Raw genomic sequence first — 17,566 nt, forward strand, 5'->3', positions numbered from 1 at the left:
GACAATTTTTAATTTCTTTCACTTATTACATTGATTACAAACATAATCTTTCGAAGCAATTGTCAACAAATTTGACATATTTATAGTTATTTATTTATGATCAATTCAAATTTTTTTCTGATCCTAGCTCAAACATACGTAAAGTTACTAGATAATGACGTCATCGCAAAAGGGTAAAAATTGGACTATAGCAAAGATACGAAAAATCTGACACTGTCAAAGTCATAGCCGCCCATTAACTAAGTAATTGTTGATTGCATCGTGTAACTAATGCAATAATTAGTTCTCAGAAAAAAACTGTGATGAGTAATAATAAAAATAAATATGACTTTGTTAATTGTCAAAGAGTTTATTTTCCCTGTGAACTTGACTGTTAGATAATTTCAATTTACAAATAAAAAATATATCAAAAGATAGCGGTCATTATAAACAGTATTGTTTTCTAAATTCAGTGAAATAGATAACATAACTAACAAATATTAGTTAATAATCTAAATCATCATTTACTTTACTGAAACAACTCGTTGACCAACAACTAAAAAACTATTTACTAACTTCATTGGCAATAAAATATGTATATGAAATTTGGTTTGTTTGTTTTAATAGGCGACAAGATTCTAATAATGATAAAATGTCTCTATAAAAAGAGTCCCAGGAAATGCTTAAATCTGTGAACGAAATGTTAGGTGAATATTCATATCAAGTGGTTAAGAACTAATCCAGAGACTTTAAACTTGGCAGAGAAGCTTGTGAACAAGCACCAGGCGCCAAACCACAGACATGTTGTGACACAAGAAAACCATGACATAATTCTCTACAACAGATAAGTCACAATGAAATTTGTAGCAGAGAATGAAATGTGGTTTTACCTTAGTTAGTGTAAACAGCATTTACACAATAAATTGGACTAAAAAAGATGTTCGATGAGTGTCGACAATGTTGAGCGTTTCCAGACTCAAAATCAAAATGTAGAGGGAATTCCCAAAAAATGTTGTGCAGCCACCTCAGCAAGAAAAATTATGATATGGTTTAGTGTTTTCGGATTCTGAAGGAGTATTTTTGCGGCGTAGAGAGAGTACATACATTGTACTAAATTAACTTTTAATGTTCACGGAAAAATGAAAAAATTGACAGGAAGTCTTTTGTTCCATCGATATTGAAATAGATCATTCAAAGAGCGCCTTCATGATACTCACTTCTTGGGCCACAAATTTTTCTAGTCTTTCAGATTAACGAAGATTGATTTTTTTTAAGAAAACAAAAATACAACGATTCTTATACAGAGAAAAAAAAAACAACAATATCAAACAAAAAATATACCGACTAAACATTTTTTTTATGGAAAAATACCTACCCTGTAGTTTATTAAATCAATTAAATTCATTCAATTAATTTCAATAAACATATCCTACTACGCTTATTACCGTCTATAAAACTTAAATACTGGAAAAATAAGGCAAGGTCTCGTGTTCTGTAGAGCAAGGAGTGATTTATGTCTCTTAGCATTCTGATCGAATGTTTTTGATTGACTTTTTGCGGCGTGGGCACAGTGTAACAGGGAATTATTGTGCTAAATGAACTTTTAAAGCACACGGTGTAATTTTTCTCAAAAGAAACAGATAAAAATCTTGGTGCTGTTGATGTATTAATACATCAACTTATTTACATTACACATATTTCAATTACAGTTACAGATTCTCAAATAAGAAAAAAGAACAAAATCTCTGGAATGGTGTAGGTAATATGTAGATAAATTGTCTCGATATTTATTTCTTCAGATTTAGACGTTTGGATAATTTAGGCGTACGTGAACTAATTTGGGTTAATTCGTGTCGAAGAAGATGGACGTGTCGACGTGTGACGATGGTCACGATGGAGGGTGGCCGAAGTCGATCGGACGATACGGTTCTTAAATGGAGTGAAATATTATGAGTGGTACAAAGGCAGAAGGGCCGTTGTGCACAGTGAGTTTTTGTGTCAGATCCACCGAATCAGAAAACTCGATTGGCTAATGTTTACACAATCGAACTATCGAGGAGTCGTCGAGCCCACCACCACTGTACTATCCCTGTGACCGTTCACCGTGAATAATTTTTAATTTCTATTTGCGAAAATAATAACAGCCGTTTGAGGTATGTTAAGAATTTATATTCGGGCAGCGTTTGCCCCGTGTTATTGTACATTTTCATGATCGTTCTTCCAGAATGTGACTTCGACTTCCGAACACGCGGAACTCGAGGATTTCTCCGGCGCGCACCAAAAACTTTTATCTGTAGACATATCGACCAGGGATGAAAGGCCGACGCGGATTGTCTTATGATCCGTTCCGTCCCCTTTTGCCGACTTAATAACGTCACTAATCAGCCCATCGATTTCACCCCGCACCTACATATCGAACTGATTAGAGCCGAGCCATTGCTAATGTGGTGTTTGTGCTCACCTCCACTCGTGCAACCGATGCTTAATCGATTGCGGTACACTCGAATTAACCCCAAAAACCGACGCGTTTCGGCCCTATCTGACCGATTTTAATTCCGCACGTACGCCCCCCATTTCTAAATCAAAACGGCATAAAAGGAAAGTTTGTGGATCCTGCTTAAAATTCATGTAAAATCGCCCAAATTTACGACGTAACTTTATAGGAATAGCCACAAAATATTACCTTAGGAGCTCTGATATTAAACGTGACTTTACTTTAGAATTGGCGTACGGCCAGCCGGTCCAACTTTATATACCGAAGAGACGGACTTAAATGGAAAATAAGGGCGAGATACCGAATATTTACGGAGATATATGAACCCATAAAATATCTCGCCGTTATGAAAAACTTTATTACGATATTTATAACACGTCGACGTATGTCCCCACGAAACCTCCCTCACTTTATAATTATCTACATGAATCCGAAAATGATCGAGAATATCGTATCATGCGAATGGATCGAGTAACAAAAAATCTTACTGATATTTGCATAAAATTATGAGAACTTTATAAAACATCAGGAAAATAAAAGTTGCTGGAATTGTTATTAATGGTATAGATTAGGATGAGAATGTTAAGAAACTATTGTTAGATTGTTGAAAAAGTAAAGTAAACAAAATATTATTTGCTACGTTTTTCCTTTCTTATTAACGTTTCAAATCCTTGTTTCTTTGGTTAAATTTCTGGAAATCAAAGCGTCTAAACCGAGTACTTTAACGAAATATTTCAACAGTTCGAGTGGGAGATAAGAAGTCAGTCAAACTGAGAAATAACCAAAAATAGTAAGAAAAAGGAAAAAGGAAGAAAAAGGGAATTCATTAGTGAAATTTACACTTGTGAAGATAAGAGAGTACAGGGTACTTCACGAGTGATGATGAGCTCGACGGATTTGAAAATGCAACCCACAATACATTTCCAATGTTAACGTGGATTTTGTTTTTTAATTTAAAAAACATAAAACATAGTTAGCTGACAGTTTCGTAAATTTTGACATAAACGGCATTCGCTTGGTTAAATGAAATTGTGAAAAAACCGGAGTTTTCGGGGAACTGTTCATTGTCTGTATAAACGGGCAACGGCAGAACCAGTTTTATTACACTCGCCATAAATCAGGATCATCTCTGTTTTTTCATCGTTCGAATACATTTTAATCGTCGTATTTTGACGTTTTCGTAAATGTCAGTGACAAATAAAATTATTGGAAGCAAAGCCATCATGGATTCATAATTTCATTTTAAAACAATACCATACCTATTTATAATAGCGACGTTAACTTTGGAAATGTATTGTGGGTTGCATTTTCAATTCCGCTGGGCTCATTATCACTCGTGAAATACCCTGCAGATATGCATAAACCATGAAAAATTGAAAAATTAGATACTAATTTTATTACATGTATTTATAGATTTAAAACGAAAACCAGAATTATGTAAGAAATAGAAAAACAGGCTGATGTATTTAATTCTGATCTAATTCTCAACTCAAAAAACTTTTTCTATTGAACAAAAACTCATTCTTCTCCAAAGCAGTCCACTTTTTATTTATTCTACGACAATTTTATGAATGAAGAAAATAAAATTGTAATTAAAAAACTATTCATTACTGACGTAGTACGTAACAAATGTTTTGAGAAACATTTTCAAATTATACACATCATACACAGAAGGTTTCACTTAATACGTTACAAAATAGCTAAAGGGACATGGGTTTATATGTCTGCAATTTTCTTCGGAAGCCTCTCATCAACTCATGGAAAGTAAAAACGTTAAACTCTCAAATCTTTGGTTGAATAAATTCTTTTTCATCTTGGATTTCGTACAATGAGGGACATGGAATCCTGGGCAGTCTGTTATTGTCATTTCAAAAAGTGTCAATGTAAATGCACCTTTACCGTCATTATGATTGTTATTTTCAAAAAACTGTCAAATTAACTTAAGCTTGGTCATGAGTAGCTAAGGTATGGTTAAGAAATTTTGACAACTGAATGACACATCTGCCCAGTTTTCCGTATCCCCAATAGTACCCATCATTGTATACTTTTCTACCGAGTAAGACCCAAAATTGTTATATCATTGAATAACGTATTACTGGCTGTATTTAACTTTCATTAAAGCCGATTTATAGTTCCGTAACATGTACAGTCGCAAGCAATAAATTTTGGTCGTCAAGGTCATTCTTTGACGCAATGGAAAATGCTACATTGTAATATCATAACCCATCATAATGTTGTATGACATTAATTGTCATTTTTTTTCTAATTTTTTTGACAGTTTGTTGACATGGGCATAATCAGACAGGGAAATTTTTTAAATTTGTGACAGTCTAACAAAATTTTGAAATGACATTGACGACCAAAATTTATTGCTCGCGACAGTACGTATGGCATAACATATCAAAATTGAATAGGTTGTAAGTCCGTTAACATAACATAAGTCCGTATCCGTTTACATATGAATTGGCCAATTTCAATTATTATGTTATGTACTATCGCGGCCATCCAAAAGTGAACTTTTTTGTTTATAGTTTGATTTTTACTTTAAATCATAGGCGTCCTAAAATGTCAAAGTTTGACACTAGAGATAAAAAAAATATTGAAACTATTTTTTTTAAATGCCACATCAGCCACATCTCACTCCGATGCAGACAGCTAGGGCTATTGCAAAGCTAAAAGAAAATTGGTCGTTGGCTGCTATGGCGACAGAATTACATTCCAGTAAGACTTGCATCTTCAATATGAAGAGGGGTTGGCAAGAAAACAGGCTTGAGAGGCCAATGCGAATAGGTGTTGGAAAGGTTTCTTTACTAAAGTTTACTTTCACTTTAATAATGTATTAATTACTTCTCAGTCTCATTTTTATTATTACAACTTTTTATTATTAAAATAGTAACGCCTGCTGCACGAACGCCAATGAATACAGCCTGATTTAATCTAACGAAAAATACGGAAATTTTCGCAAGCTATCGTTCACTTTTGGATGGCCGCGATTGTACCATGAAAGTTACGAAATTTTAATATTTTGTTCTATTTATTTTGATTATTATCAATACAGGGTGTTTTCGAAGTTGAGGTGTTCCTTTTAACCTGTGATAGTATGCGTTGTTCTAAAGAGTAGCCAAAGTCACCTTAGTAAAATGTGTACGACAATAAAGATACAATAAGTTGATTTTTTTGAAATTTTTGAAACCGGTCCTGCTCAAATTTGCGCTGATTTGTTAGAAATTAGAATTGACAAAAAAAATCAAATGAGCATGGACGTTAATCAAAAATACTGTCAGAGTTGTCATCTAATTATAGTCGGAATGGCTTTATCATTACGAAAATAATGAGCTCACAGATATGTTGCTAATGTATGGGCAATGTTATCACGTTATCAGAATGCAGCTGCGGCGTCCAGAGAGTACGCAGAGCGATTTCCAGAAAGACACCATCCTGGGCCACGTCAGTTATTAATCTAGGACAGCGGAGAAATAGACAGAACCGGACTCAAAATTTTAGAAAACAATAAAAATATACAATCAATTATCTCCCTTAATACAAACATTTTACTAAGAAGATTTAGGCTAAAATTCTCAACTTCGAAAACACCCTGTATTATGGCCCGGTTGTATGTATAAAGCGATGTCAAGTCGTTGTTAAAGTTAACACAATGTCAAGCGATCTGATTGGAGGATATTTAACATTTTATTTGAATCAGCCAATCAAATGGGCGGATTTCCGACTTGACGCGTTGTTAGCTGACACGATGTTAACTAAGCATTATGCAACCGGGCCTAAGTGAATTTATTTTTTCTTTTGTTACAAAAGTTACAGTTGGCTTCAAAAAAAACGGGAAATGAAATTTGACCTAATGTGAATTGGAAATGTAATTTGTCAATTTATGTCAATTTGTGTCTGTTTGATAGTAATATTTCTGACACATAAGCGCAGTTCTTTAACCTAAATTCTAAAAAGCCGTTTCAAACTATAAAAATTTAATAAAATTTGACAGAACTTTTTCTGACAGTTCCCGTTTTTTTTGAAGCCAACCGTACATTACTTTTTAGCGGATCAAGGTTGATTTACAAAATGAAAAGACTTTGATGCTTTGAACGTCAAAGAGTTACTTAATTCCAAATAAAATGTATGTGCTTGCAAAATGATAATTCCTTCATTTAGGTAATTAAAAATATGACAAGTCAACATAAAATTGTTTCCGTATTTTACAATTCAGTGACTCAAAGTTCAGTTATAAAATTAAAGCAAGGATCAAGCCAAAAACGTTTCACAATATTGCTTAACAAATCGGCGAGTCTTTTGAATCGTCTTACAAAGTTGCATTCTTACTTTTTCTTCAGCTTCATTTATGAGATTAAAGCAGACATAAAAAGACTGTCTAATTCGAAAAAAGCGATAAAAATCATTTTTATGGATGTCAATTCTGAGCCAGCGAAGATCCGCGCAAGTGTCCGGGGCAAAGTTTCGGGCTTGGCCATATCGGGGTTAATTAGTTTTTGTGTGTGGAAACTGGGGGTTGTTTGCGAGGGTGTGTATGTGTGTGGTGATATTTCTGCGTCTCGGCGGGACGTCGACGTTGTGCTCAATGATTCGAGCGGACATATATTATTTTTGTAGCGGAGGGTGTAAATATGATGTCACAAAGCCATTTGTTAGCGCGCTTCCTGGCCGGTTTGCCGACAGGAAAACCACGACCCGATATGTCGCTTCGTATTTATGATCGTGCAAGGATAATACATACATTCATACACATGTATGCCTCCCGATACGGCCGTTCTGTCATCCCCGTTATCCCCACACGAAAAAATCCAACTGCACTTTTGCAACCGAAAAAACGAATTACCCAGATAAGAATCGGTGCACGTTGAAGAAACTTGAGTAAATGGGGTAACCCCTGCAGCTCCGCGCAAGAAGTCCAAGGTGGGGTCCGGACTAATAAGATTTCCCGTGGAGCTGTTGGACGCCTCGGGGACGTGGTCGGGGTAGTGTTTGGTTAATTGGTTGGGAAAGTCGTGGTGGCTCTGGGGGGCCGTGGAGAAAATGCAAATTTTTTCATGCTTTCTCCGTCATTACGAGTTTGAATTTCACGAATTTATCTGGTTGGAAGTGCTAAATGAAGGGGGCTAACGAGTTTCGCCTTTACAAACAAAAGCAGGAGGAAAATGTCAACATTGGTAATTATGACTTCGTGTCAAATGCATCCAATTTCCGACACTCCATTCTTAATTAAGACTTGGAACTAGTTGTGCTATTGCGCGCGGAAACTAAATTTTCCACCAAATAACAGATGAAATTAAAAGAAAAACGCGCGAGGGAAGTCTGAGCATCAACTGAAATTCACTCGGAATTTTTCGGAAGAAAAAATACGAAAAGCAAACTGAATATTTTCGACTGATATTTTGTGCAATCAGAGCAACATTATTTTTTTCAATTTCTAAATACATACATACTTATCAAAATTGAAAAATGGAGACAATTTTCTAAACATATTTAAAAAAGCTTCAATTGAGACTATTTGACACTAAAGTCACTTCCCTGATAATAAAATATTTTTTTTTAATAAAAACGGTAACTAATAAATGTATCCATTTGAACAAAATAAATTTGCAATTTTTCCAATAATGTCTTTTGCTTTGTAGTTCGTGCGATCGCCTAAAAAATTTTATGTGCACATCTGCCAAAAAGTACCTTTTGTCCTCGCCTGTTTTGAAGCCTCGGCTGCGCCTCGGTCAGAAAACTCAGGCTAGGACGAAAAAGATACACTTTTTTGCCTTGATACGCAAATAACTATTATACCTATGTATATCCTAAAAGTCATCTTTATCCAAGTACGTATTTCATTTTTTAACCGTAACAATTTAATTATCTAGACTAAAATCTGATTTTCTATTATGATTTTATGTTACTGGAATTAAAAATTAAAACAAACGAAACAAAAATTGAAGATTCTTTTTGAAAAGCTTCAGAAGAACGTTGTTTTGAATTCAAATGAAAAGATAAAAAAAATAGATTCTACATACGTGAAACTAGAGTAGAGGACTTTGATGTTCAGTAATTCAATTTAATAAGTTTACTGTTTGTCGTTAATTCATTCCTTTGATCAAAACTTTATAATTTAAAAAAGATTAACTGACTGTAGAAAACTTCGTGAAAAGGAAAAATATTGTAAAATATCTTCTTGTTATCGTAAGTGGGAAAAAAAATTGCGCCCCCGGGTGGGCTCGAACCACCAACCTTTCGGTTAACAGCCGAACGCGCTAGCCGATTGCGCCACGGAGGCCCATGCATGGGTAGTTATTCATAACCTAGAAATCGTACCTACTAGAAAATATTAATAATTGATTTTAACTTATTCATTTATTTAGTATAATATTCAACTTCATTTTTTAATGCCTTCTAGAATTAGTATTCTAATACTAATTCAATTTGTTATAACACAACATTGAAATGTGACGGGTAGTAAATAATAAAAATCATAATGATCATTAACAAATAGTGTTTTATTTATTTAACACAAAAATAAGTGTAGTTTATAGAATACTTTAACTGTTTTCAAAATATCAAAAGAAATAATTTAAGTGACGGTTACTCTTAGGCAACCAGCAATTCAGAATGTATCATTTTATTCGCTACTTTTTCGCTTGCTTTATTAAATCTATTATTATTAACAAGACAAAATCTCGAAACTGATAAAATATGAAATAAAAATATACTGTCGCTGTTTTTCACATATGTTATGGAGTTAATAAAGTTGTACGATTTTTATTACGGTTTTCTTTCCCTAAAAAACTAAAAAAAAAAAAAAATTGCAAGTGACAAAATAATACAAGTAAGTACCTGTTCGATATTGCGAAAAGTTTCCTGAAAAGTAAACGTTTTTAAAGATCTTTTAATCCAATCAGGCAAAGCATTTTTAGTTAATGTCCTATTATATCTTTCATCCAGCAACAAAATTGTTGCATAATCATTTTTATGTCTCACAGCTCTCCCTATTGACTGATTAACCGCTTTCATGCACAAAGCCTCATAAAACTTTTTACCGGCGCCGGATCCCTGCAAACATCTCAGTATTTAATAAAACTGAATTTAACAAAATCAGTGTCATTTACTTCTAGTTTATCTAAATACATCATTTTTTCCTTCAAGTCTGGCGCCATTATGTTGGCATATGGTAGTCCCACAACTATAACACATCTTCCTAAATCGTCACTAAAATTTAAACCTTCACTTAATTTCCCCCCTGAAAACACAAAATACTGAGTCTAGTGGTCAGTTTTGAGTTTTAAAAACTATACCAACAACACTCAACAGAAGAGCACTGTGATTGTTAGATTTTAGAATGGCATCAGAGTACGACTTGAGTACGGCATCGACAGAACCCGAGTCTTGCGGCTCACGGAAAATCGGCCTCCCAAAAGGAAAATCCTTGATTTGTTGCCACACCCAATTCTCGTAATTATAGGAAGGAAAAAATATGACAATACCACCAGGTACTGTCTTGCACGCTTCCTGAATGACGCGTTTAATACTGTCACCCTACAGATTTACCAATTTGAACAAGTAAAAACTGATTTTGAAATGGTCTCAAACCATTGACATGCGGTTTTCATAGTTGAATAGTAACTTGTCCTTATTTGGGCCTCCGGTTACTATGATTGGTAATATATTTTCAGGTGGGATTATGTGGTCGCATGAAAATTCGACAATGCGATCGGACGACGCTCCCGAATTAATAAAAAGGCGATTTTTAAATTCTTCGTTTGGTTTCATTGTACCCCCAGCAACAATAACAGACCTGGCGTATTTAACAATGTCTTGAAAATTCTGTGAAGGATTTAGTAGCAAAAACTGCAGTTTAGTTTTCGATTTGTCTTTGTTAGTGTGGATGAAAATTCTGCCGTCACTGTATGAATAAGTCAGAGATTCCAAAAACGAAATAATTGCGAGAAGTGGATTACTTAACGAGAAGGCTATCGGTGGCTTCTCGGTCTGGACTGTCTGCTCCTTTTTATTACCTATACTCGCTAAAAAATCTTTAACGCCCTTTTTAACAGGCGTTTCGACAATACTCTGATCGAAAGGATATTTAAGCGCGTAACTGCGGACCTGAAACAAATATGCTGCAACCAACAATACACACCTCATGAAAACATACTTTTTGGGCTATCCGGCTGTCTTTACAAAACCTCACCAACTTGAACATATTGTAATTGTCGATTTTCGCGGTTAGGACGAAATTCTCAACAGTAAATGTATTGGTGTTTGTCTCACTGCTCTCATCTAAAATGTTTTTTTGAATTCATGGAATCGTTCAAGACTGTCAATAATACCCAACAGTTGTTGCAACTTTGTTATGACAAAAATTAGTTGATTAATTGACAAGAGATTAGGTGCCGAAAAGCGCGTATTAAACCTTTGTTTGTAACATTTGACCTGGAGTAAACCTTGAACAATTTGACTGTAGCTCAATTCAGAATTATGCATTTGAGCCATTGCTTCCAGTAAATTGTGAGCCTCATCTATTATTATGACATTATCCTTCAAATCAATCCCTTTAAAATGGTTGGCAATGATGCACTTTATGCATATGTAACTCACCATTAGCTTCTCTCGTGGCTTTGTGAAGAATGGTATTGTAAGGTACAAGAATAACTTCAGCATCTTCAGCTGCTAATCTGCTGGAATAATAAGGACAAGCATTCAACTGTCTTCCATTTTTGACCAAATCTTCTACATCTTGTACTTCTGTTAAAGTTAAATCTTTTAAATCTTCAATGGTTGTTTGTTTGTAATATGGACACTTAGAGCCTGCTCCTTTTTGTTTTTTTACTGCTCTTCCATCAGAGTCAGTTTTTGACTTGTTTGTTTTTTTCTGCTTATCTAGACATGTCTCATTTATTAAAGAATTATTTTTTAATTTACTGACACTAGGATTTATACAATAGTTCTGTCGCGACGCTAGTGACGCCACTCTCACATCTTTACCAAATGGTGACTTAAGTATTTCACCCACAAACTGACTCAGTTGAGAGTGTGTCCTACTACAAATAAATATCTAATAAACTAAATGAGTAAATCCAAATCTGTTCTACAAAAAATTACTTTTGTTGATTTGTATTTGTCTTCTTCTTCATCTTGCTCTTCCTCTTCATTTTCAATATTTATATCAAGTACAATATCTTCATCTTCATCATTTTTTTCCTTTTCTACCACCATTTCGCTTTTAGTAAATTTTTTCTTCTGTATCTCATGTTTCTTCTTTTTCAAATTTTCAATCTTCTTATCATAGGCCATGATTTTATTTTGTTGTATTTTCAGTTCATTAACTTGGCGCGTTATTTCAATTTCTTGCGATTGTGTGCTCAACCAGTCTGTCGACTTTGATGATATTTTTGTCTTTTCCGCCTCCAAATCTTCGATTTTTGTTCTGAAAAACTCCCTTTCATGAGCATTATGATCTTTCAACCATCGAATAGCTCCACAAATGATACTCAGCGATTTCCCCTAAAATCTAGACATGTAGCAAAAATTGCAACAAATAATTTACTAACTGTTCCTGTGGGACTTTCAAAAATGCCAAGCTTTTTATTTTCAATGACGTCATACAGACATCTCATGAAATCATGTTGGATTGGGTACGGCTGAAACGGAAAATCAAAATTTTCGGGAGGTTCCATTATAATTTGAAAATGGCACGAAAAATCGATTCTTATGCAACAAACTTTCTGTTAAAATTGGTAAAAACTACGATCACAAACAGAAATGGTATAACTTCATATAAATTAATTTAAGGTTAAAATTTAACAATTTCCCTCCAAAACTGACATTTCACTTATGGTTGGTAGATGGCGCTACCACAATTAATTTTTTTGAGTAAAAAAATGTAATTCAAAACATTCTACTTCTTTAATGAATCCAGGTCATTTACCCTGTATTTTAACTTGAATTATGATCACCGTTATGCAACAAAACTAGTTATATAGGTCACACACTTGAACCGTACGTTAAATGTCGTAGAAGACTTTCTCTTTTTTACTTTCCTTAAAACACATTCCGATTTTGTGTCTTTGAAATGTATAAACATTATTCATTCTTTATTGTATCTCTTGTAATAATTATACAAATAAAATGTCAGTCTCCCAAAGTAAGTTGATTATTTTTTTGTAATTTATTTGCATAAATATTAATTCATATTCAAATTAAGCTACACGTGGAAGTTCTGTACGAATCTCTTTGCCCCGATAGTTTAAACTTTATAACGCAACAACTTCACCCAGTGTTCAAAGAGTTGGCACCTTACGTTGATTTAAAATTGACTCCATTTGGAAAAAGTGTTGTAAGTAGGATGGTAATTATTAATTGCTTAAAGCTTGCTATTTGGCCCTCAAGAGTTTAGAAAATGGAGTCCAGTTTGTTTGTCAACATGGTCCCCAAGAGTGTAAAGGCAATAGAATACAGTCCTGCGTACTCAATTCCATTTCAGATCAAAGTATTCAAGTTGATTATGTAAACTGTTTTATGAAGACCTTCAAAAAAGGGCAGAAAAATCAACAAGAATTTGGTCAAGTTGTAAGTTAAAAAATGTCTAGATATTAATCAACTACAATGATTTAAAAAGTGCGCAGAAGCAGTTGGACTAGATTTCGCCCACATCTCTCAATGCTACTCTTCAGCCCTGGGAACCAACCTTCAATTGGTGGCAGAACAGAGCACTGCTAGAATCTCCCCTAAGTTTGTCCCCACAGTTCTATACAATGGCGTAGGTATATGTTATAATTATAAAAATTTATACCGACGCTTATTTTCAGCAATTTAATCAGCAACTCCAAGATGCTAGTCTTACCGACTTCAGAGGCGTCGTGTGCCAGTTGCTGTCGCAAACCCACCCGGAAGCGTGTCAGACGCCATCTGTTATCAGGCTTTAAATAAAATCAATTCAATGCTTACAATGTATTCAAATTTCTTTTCGCTTAACACAAGAACGTACATTAACAAACAAACAAAAAAGATAATCTCTTAATTAACAAAGTAGGTCAGTTGAAAAAATTCTGATAAAGATGTTCTTACAAAAATAAAACATAACCTTACAAACTTTACTTTGCAAGCTTTGCATGTTTGTCACAACCGTGTTCTGGGAAATGCAAATTTCTGTGATCACGTCTCGCCTCATTTACCTGTATGGCCCTGAATGATTGTTCTAAAAACAATAAGTGTGAACTTGGCGTCATACGCAAGTAAACAAACAATCATGAAAGAGTTTCATACCTAGTCTGGCTGCAGCTCTGGGGCCGGGCGCCGGTTGCGTCTCATTTCTGGCGCTCTTCATTGACGAAAAACTAACAACTGATGGTGTCTATTAAGAAATGGCTTAACTTAGATGTACTTGGAAAAGAAAATAAATAATTACGCTAACGTGGCTAGATCCGCCCAGACGTGGAAAATGTTGTTCATACCCTGTGGAACTTTGTCCTCTCACTTCTTGCACCTGAATACAAAAATTATTGACGAGAAAATTTTGCCTTGTTAAATAGCTCACTTGTTGACCACTTTCATTACTGTAGGACCAAGGTGTATTTGTGACTACACCACTTGAATTCTGCGGAACTTTAACCCCAACTGGTACATGAACACCTGCCACCAGTTGGATGTTAAGATCTGGACAACAATGGTCACAAATCATGTACCCATATCTGGTCACTATTGACTTGCTACAAAAAACTGAAATGTCAAAGTCTTCGTGAAACTGCAACAACAATCATGTAACAATTAATGATTACTTTTTTAAAATAAATCTACCTGACATGAAATATCGGCAGTGTAGCTGTAAACATCTTTTTCAACTTCATTTTGACTGGTACTATCTGTTGGCCAGACAAGGTTGCCTGCTACTGTATTTTTCAAAGTACCAAACATGACCTCCAAACTGTAAACATTGATTTTTTCGTCCATACTAAATTCTGCACGGAAATTCTGTATAACATTTTCTGTCATGTCAAGAATGATCTCTTTTGTGTAAACAGTCAATATATCCTCCTTTGTGTGGCCTTTCTACAAAAAAAAAAGTTGTTAAAAATCAATAACGTGAATCAGAGTGAAAATCTACCATGAATGATACCATTTCAGTAAACACTTCTTCTGTATTATCTTCATAAGGTTCTTCATGACAAAACTCAAGCAACTGATGAGTTAATTTCGAGTGTGTTTTAGCAGATCCATAAAAGCCCAATGGGAGCTTACCTGCACAAATTACAATTAATTAGTATACATTCATTTATTTAATTAATAAAGAATTTTATCTGACCTGGTTTCACCAATCTGTGAAACACGTCTACTACACCATTTCTGAGACAGACAGCAGACACAGCTATTTCACATATATAAAACTTATCCTCAGCTGGATAATGAGTCAAATAATTAATATGAATTATGAAAAATATGTGTTGATCTAGTCCTAAAACAAGCGATCAGCTATCATTCAAAAACTTTAATTACAATTTCTTACTCTGATTACAATCTGCTAACTTTATAATTCTGCTGATATCTTTTCTCATCTCTTGTTGTTTATCTACAGCTTCTTTTGCTTGTTTTTCAACAACTGCAATGTCTAAACCATCACTTGTGTATTTAGCTCCATCGAATGCCCTCCTAGCCAGCTGTGCACGCTCTTCAAACGGCTTACGCTCCTCTTTGCTCATATTCTATAAAACATTTGATTTTATGTTGTTTAAAAAAAAAGTACGTTGTATACCGCCCATTTCTTGCCAGTATATGATTCAAGTTCCTCTTTGGACATTCGTTTGCCACCCATTTTATCTCGAGTTTCCAACACAAACTGCCAGTAACCATTTCTTCCGGGCTTCTTCTTTGGCATGATGATGTAGTCTCACAGCTATGACAAACAAATTGAAATAAACGTGGATCTTACAGTATCAAGTGTGGCACGAACTTTAACCTTTAGATAATAAATGAAAAAAGACAGAATTATCTTTTTTGATTTAGTTTTTGCAATATTTTATCAAAAAAACTTGGTCACAATCACATCCATAAACGACCAGCGATTTTCAGCATAGGAAACTGAAAAACGAGAATAGATAAAATTCCTAAATATTTGAATTTTTAATTCATTTAGTTACTTTTTAATTTTAAAAAAATTCTAAAGCATCGTAATAATGAATCTTGAAGAATTTCACTTGATATTCGTAAATAATTTATTATAAATTAGTGGTTTTGTATCAGGTTTTTTAAATATCCGAGTTTGAAAATTATGTAACTGTCAATTTAGCTGTCAAGTAGCAGTCATCTTGGATTAACCTAAAAATGGCATCGAATTCTATTATTTTACATTTGTGTAAATTTCGCAACTTTTCATCATTCAAACGAAGCTTCACTGCTGGAAAAATCATTTACAACAAGCAGACAATTACTGGAACGAGTGTTAACGTAAACGTCCAAGGGTTGAGCAAGGCTGTTGTGGATGTTCCATCAGAACCTGTGGGGCCAGGAGCTGCGAAAAACACCGATTACAAGAACCCAGAATATTTCTGTTATGACAAAAACAGCTTTTTTGAGGCTGAAGTAGAAATGTTGAAATACAGATGTCCACAGCCTTCAACAAAGGTTTACTACAAACCCTTGACTCAGTGATTTGTAAATAAATTTATTGTAAAATATTAGATAATAATAATAATTAGTTGAGTTGATCATGGCATTTTTCTGTTGACGTGACGGAACTCTTGTAATCTTGCGCCAATTGTTTATTGTATTGACAAACGGTTCCCCCACCCCTCAATTTTTGGTGTTGCTGCAACATCAAAATCTACTATTTAAGAAAATCGATTTAAATCCATTAACTACCATTCTGTTGATATCTCCTATACAAATCCAAGAAGAATTTGTTGATACCGCCCATTTTGAGTGATCTTGAGTACCAAGAAATGATACATTAGCAACAGTTAATAAAACATTTTGTACATTGTATATCCTAAAATAATATAAATATTAATAATACTTGCAATCATGCAATGACAATTATTACTTGAATGGTTTGCTACAATTTGAAGGTAATTTACCAGCACCGTTGCGCCAAGTTTCCACAAAAAGATCTGCCTGCAGGGTGGGAGCTAACCAGTCCTCGTATAAATCCTTTCCAAACTTTCTTGTTTTTGCAAATGACGTAAATTCAGTTCCTTTTTTTGATGTTATAACGATTTTATTGTACCAAGGTGGTTTAGTTACAGTAATACCAGAAACTGCTTTAGCTAATTGTTGGACTCTGTTTTGAATAGTTTCTGATACATTACTAGCATAAATCTGGGGTTCATTGTACTGCAACTGAGTACCCACTTTGTCCAAATTTTCTAAATTTAAAGAAATACATAAAAAACTTTGACCTTTAGGGAATCCAGTTGAGGGAAATGTATATTTAGGACCTAGAGGAGGAAAATTAGGGACAGAGTGAACAAGCCAAAGACCGCTCGCTACATCTGCTAAAACAACGCCTTTTGTATGTCCCTTTGTACCTTTGCTTGGCTGATTTGGTGGTTGGTCATTGTAAAGAACGTACGTTACATTATCCTGTTAAAAATATGTAAAGCGATATTTTTTGTCAAGTCTCATCTTTACCATTTTGGATTTGGAGTAGAAGGGACTGAGTGTGTTGCCTATTATTGAATTGGTGTCATTTATTGAATGTTCTGAAAATGTCCATTTTGTGGGATTGGTTGAAGTTATCAAAATATGGCCAACGCCCTCTGCTATTAACTTAACTTTATGCTTTAGTTTTGGTATTTTATAAACCACAAACCTGAAAAAAATCGAATATTATCTTTTACATTATTGAAAAATATTTTTACCAGTCCACAGTATTGTTGTTTTCATCCATACACTGAATACCGTCAACGATTATGTAATAATTACATAAAATTAATAAAATTGAAGTCATATAGATTGTAACATCCATTTTGGTAATGTTTATAAGTGATAGTCGTTTTAACAGGAAGAAAGTTTATCGCTATCGCCGCTATGCGTAAGCCTTTCTGCAGTTTATGCAACCCATGTTTAGTCACTTTAAATAACTCAAGGTATAAAATC

At 34.3% G+C, this 17,566-nt stretch overlaps 4 protein-coding genes and 1 non-coding gene across 6 annotated transcripts; 1 reads left to right on the plus strand and 4 right to left on the minus strand.

The window, feature by feature from the left end:
- Positions 1-8,682: 8,682 nt before the first annotated feature.
- Positions 8,683-8,756, minus strand: TRNAN-GUU (transfer RNA asparagine (anticodon GUU)). Its single transcript has one exon. It is a non-coding gene; the product is annotated as a tRNA-Asn (tRNA).
- A 199-nt stretch (positions 8,757-8,955) lies between these two features.
- On the minus strand, positions 8,956-12,347 carry LOC138132576 (ATP-dependent DNA helicase DDX11). The gene is made up of 10 exons (XM_069050131.1): positions 12,028-12,347; positions 11,579-11,980; positions 11,075-11,531; positions 10,807-11,028; positions 10,632-10,756; positions 10,067-10,582; positions 9,772-10,012; positions 9,586-9,716; positions 9,314-9,529; positions 8,956-9,265 (listed from the first exon to the last, which is right to left on the minus strand). The coding sequence occupies exons 1-10, from the start codon at positions 12,151-12,153 to the stop codon at positions 9,242-9,244; spliced, it is 2,460 nt and encodes an 819-aa protein (XP_068906232.1). The 5' UTR covers positions 12,154-12,347; the 3' UTR covers positions 8,956-9,241.
- A 113-nt stretch (positions 12,348-12,460) lies between these two features.
- On the plus strand, positions 12,461-13,425 carry LOC138132580 (GILT-like protein 1). The gene is made up of 5 exons (XM_069050138.1): positions 12,461-12,620; positions 12,681-12,812; positions 12,866-13,045; positions 13,095-13,235; positions 13,285-13,425. Exons 1-5 carry the CDS (start codon positions 12,549-12,551, stop codon positions 13,399-13,401), a joined length of 642 nt encoding a protein of 213 aa, XP_068906239.1. The 5' UTR covers positions 12,461-12,548; the 3' UTR covers positions 13,402-13,425.
- mael (maelstrom) lies at positions 13,412-15,577 on the minus strand. 2 transcript variants are annotated; one of them, XM_069050132.1, is made up of 10 exons: positions 15,423-15,577; positions 15,225-15,365; positions 14,979-15,174; positions 14,778-14,927; positions 14,580-14,713; positions 14,273-14,524; positions 14,013-14,219; positions 13,884-13,961; positions 13,742-13,829; positions 13,412-13,673 (listed from the first exon to the last, which is right to left on the minus strand). In XM_069050132.1, the coding sequence occupies exons 2-10, from the start codon at positions 15,345-15,347 to the stop codon at positions 13,570-13,572; spliced, it is 1,332 nt and encodes a 443-aa protein (XP_068906233.1). In that variant the 5' UTR covers positions 15,348-15,365; positions 15,423-15,577; the 3' UTR covers positions 13,412-13,569. The 2 variants fall into 2 exon arrangements, with proteins under 2 accessions (XP_068906233.1, XP_068906235.1); XM_069050134.1 differs by having other exon boundaries at positions 15,429-15,567.
- Positions 15,578-16,113: 536 nt separating this feature from the next.
- Positions 16,114-17,544, minus strand: DNaseII (deoxyribonuclease II). Its single transcript, XM_069050135.1, has 5 exons — positions 17,329-17,544; positions 17,099-17,279; positions 16,512-17,050; positions 16,331-16,457; positions 16,114-16,277 (listed from the first exon to the last, which is right to left on the minus strand). The coding sequence occupies exons 1-5, from the start codon at positions 17,433-17,435 to the stop codon at positions 16,164-16,166; spliced, it is 1,068 nt and encodes a 355-aa protein (XP_068906236.1). The 5' UTR covers positions 17,436-17,544; the 3' UTR covers positions 16,114-16,163.
- Between the last annotated feature and the right edge of the window lie 22 nt (positions 17,545-17,566).

The sequence above is a fragment of the Tenebrio molitor genome, chromosome 6 (genome assembly GCF_963966145.1).
Source record: "Tenebrio molitor chromosome 6, icTenMoli1.1, whole genome shotgun sequence".
In the NCBI taxonomy this organism is placed as follows: Eukaryota; Metazoa; Arthropoda; class Insecta; order Coleoptera; family Tenebrionidae; genus Tenebrio; species Tenebrio molitor.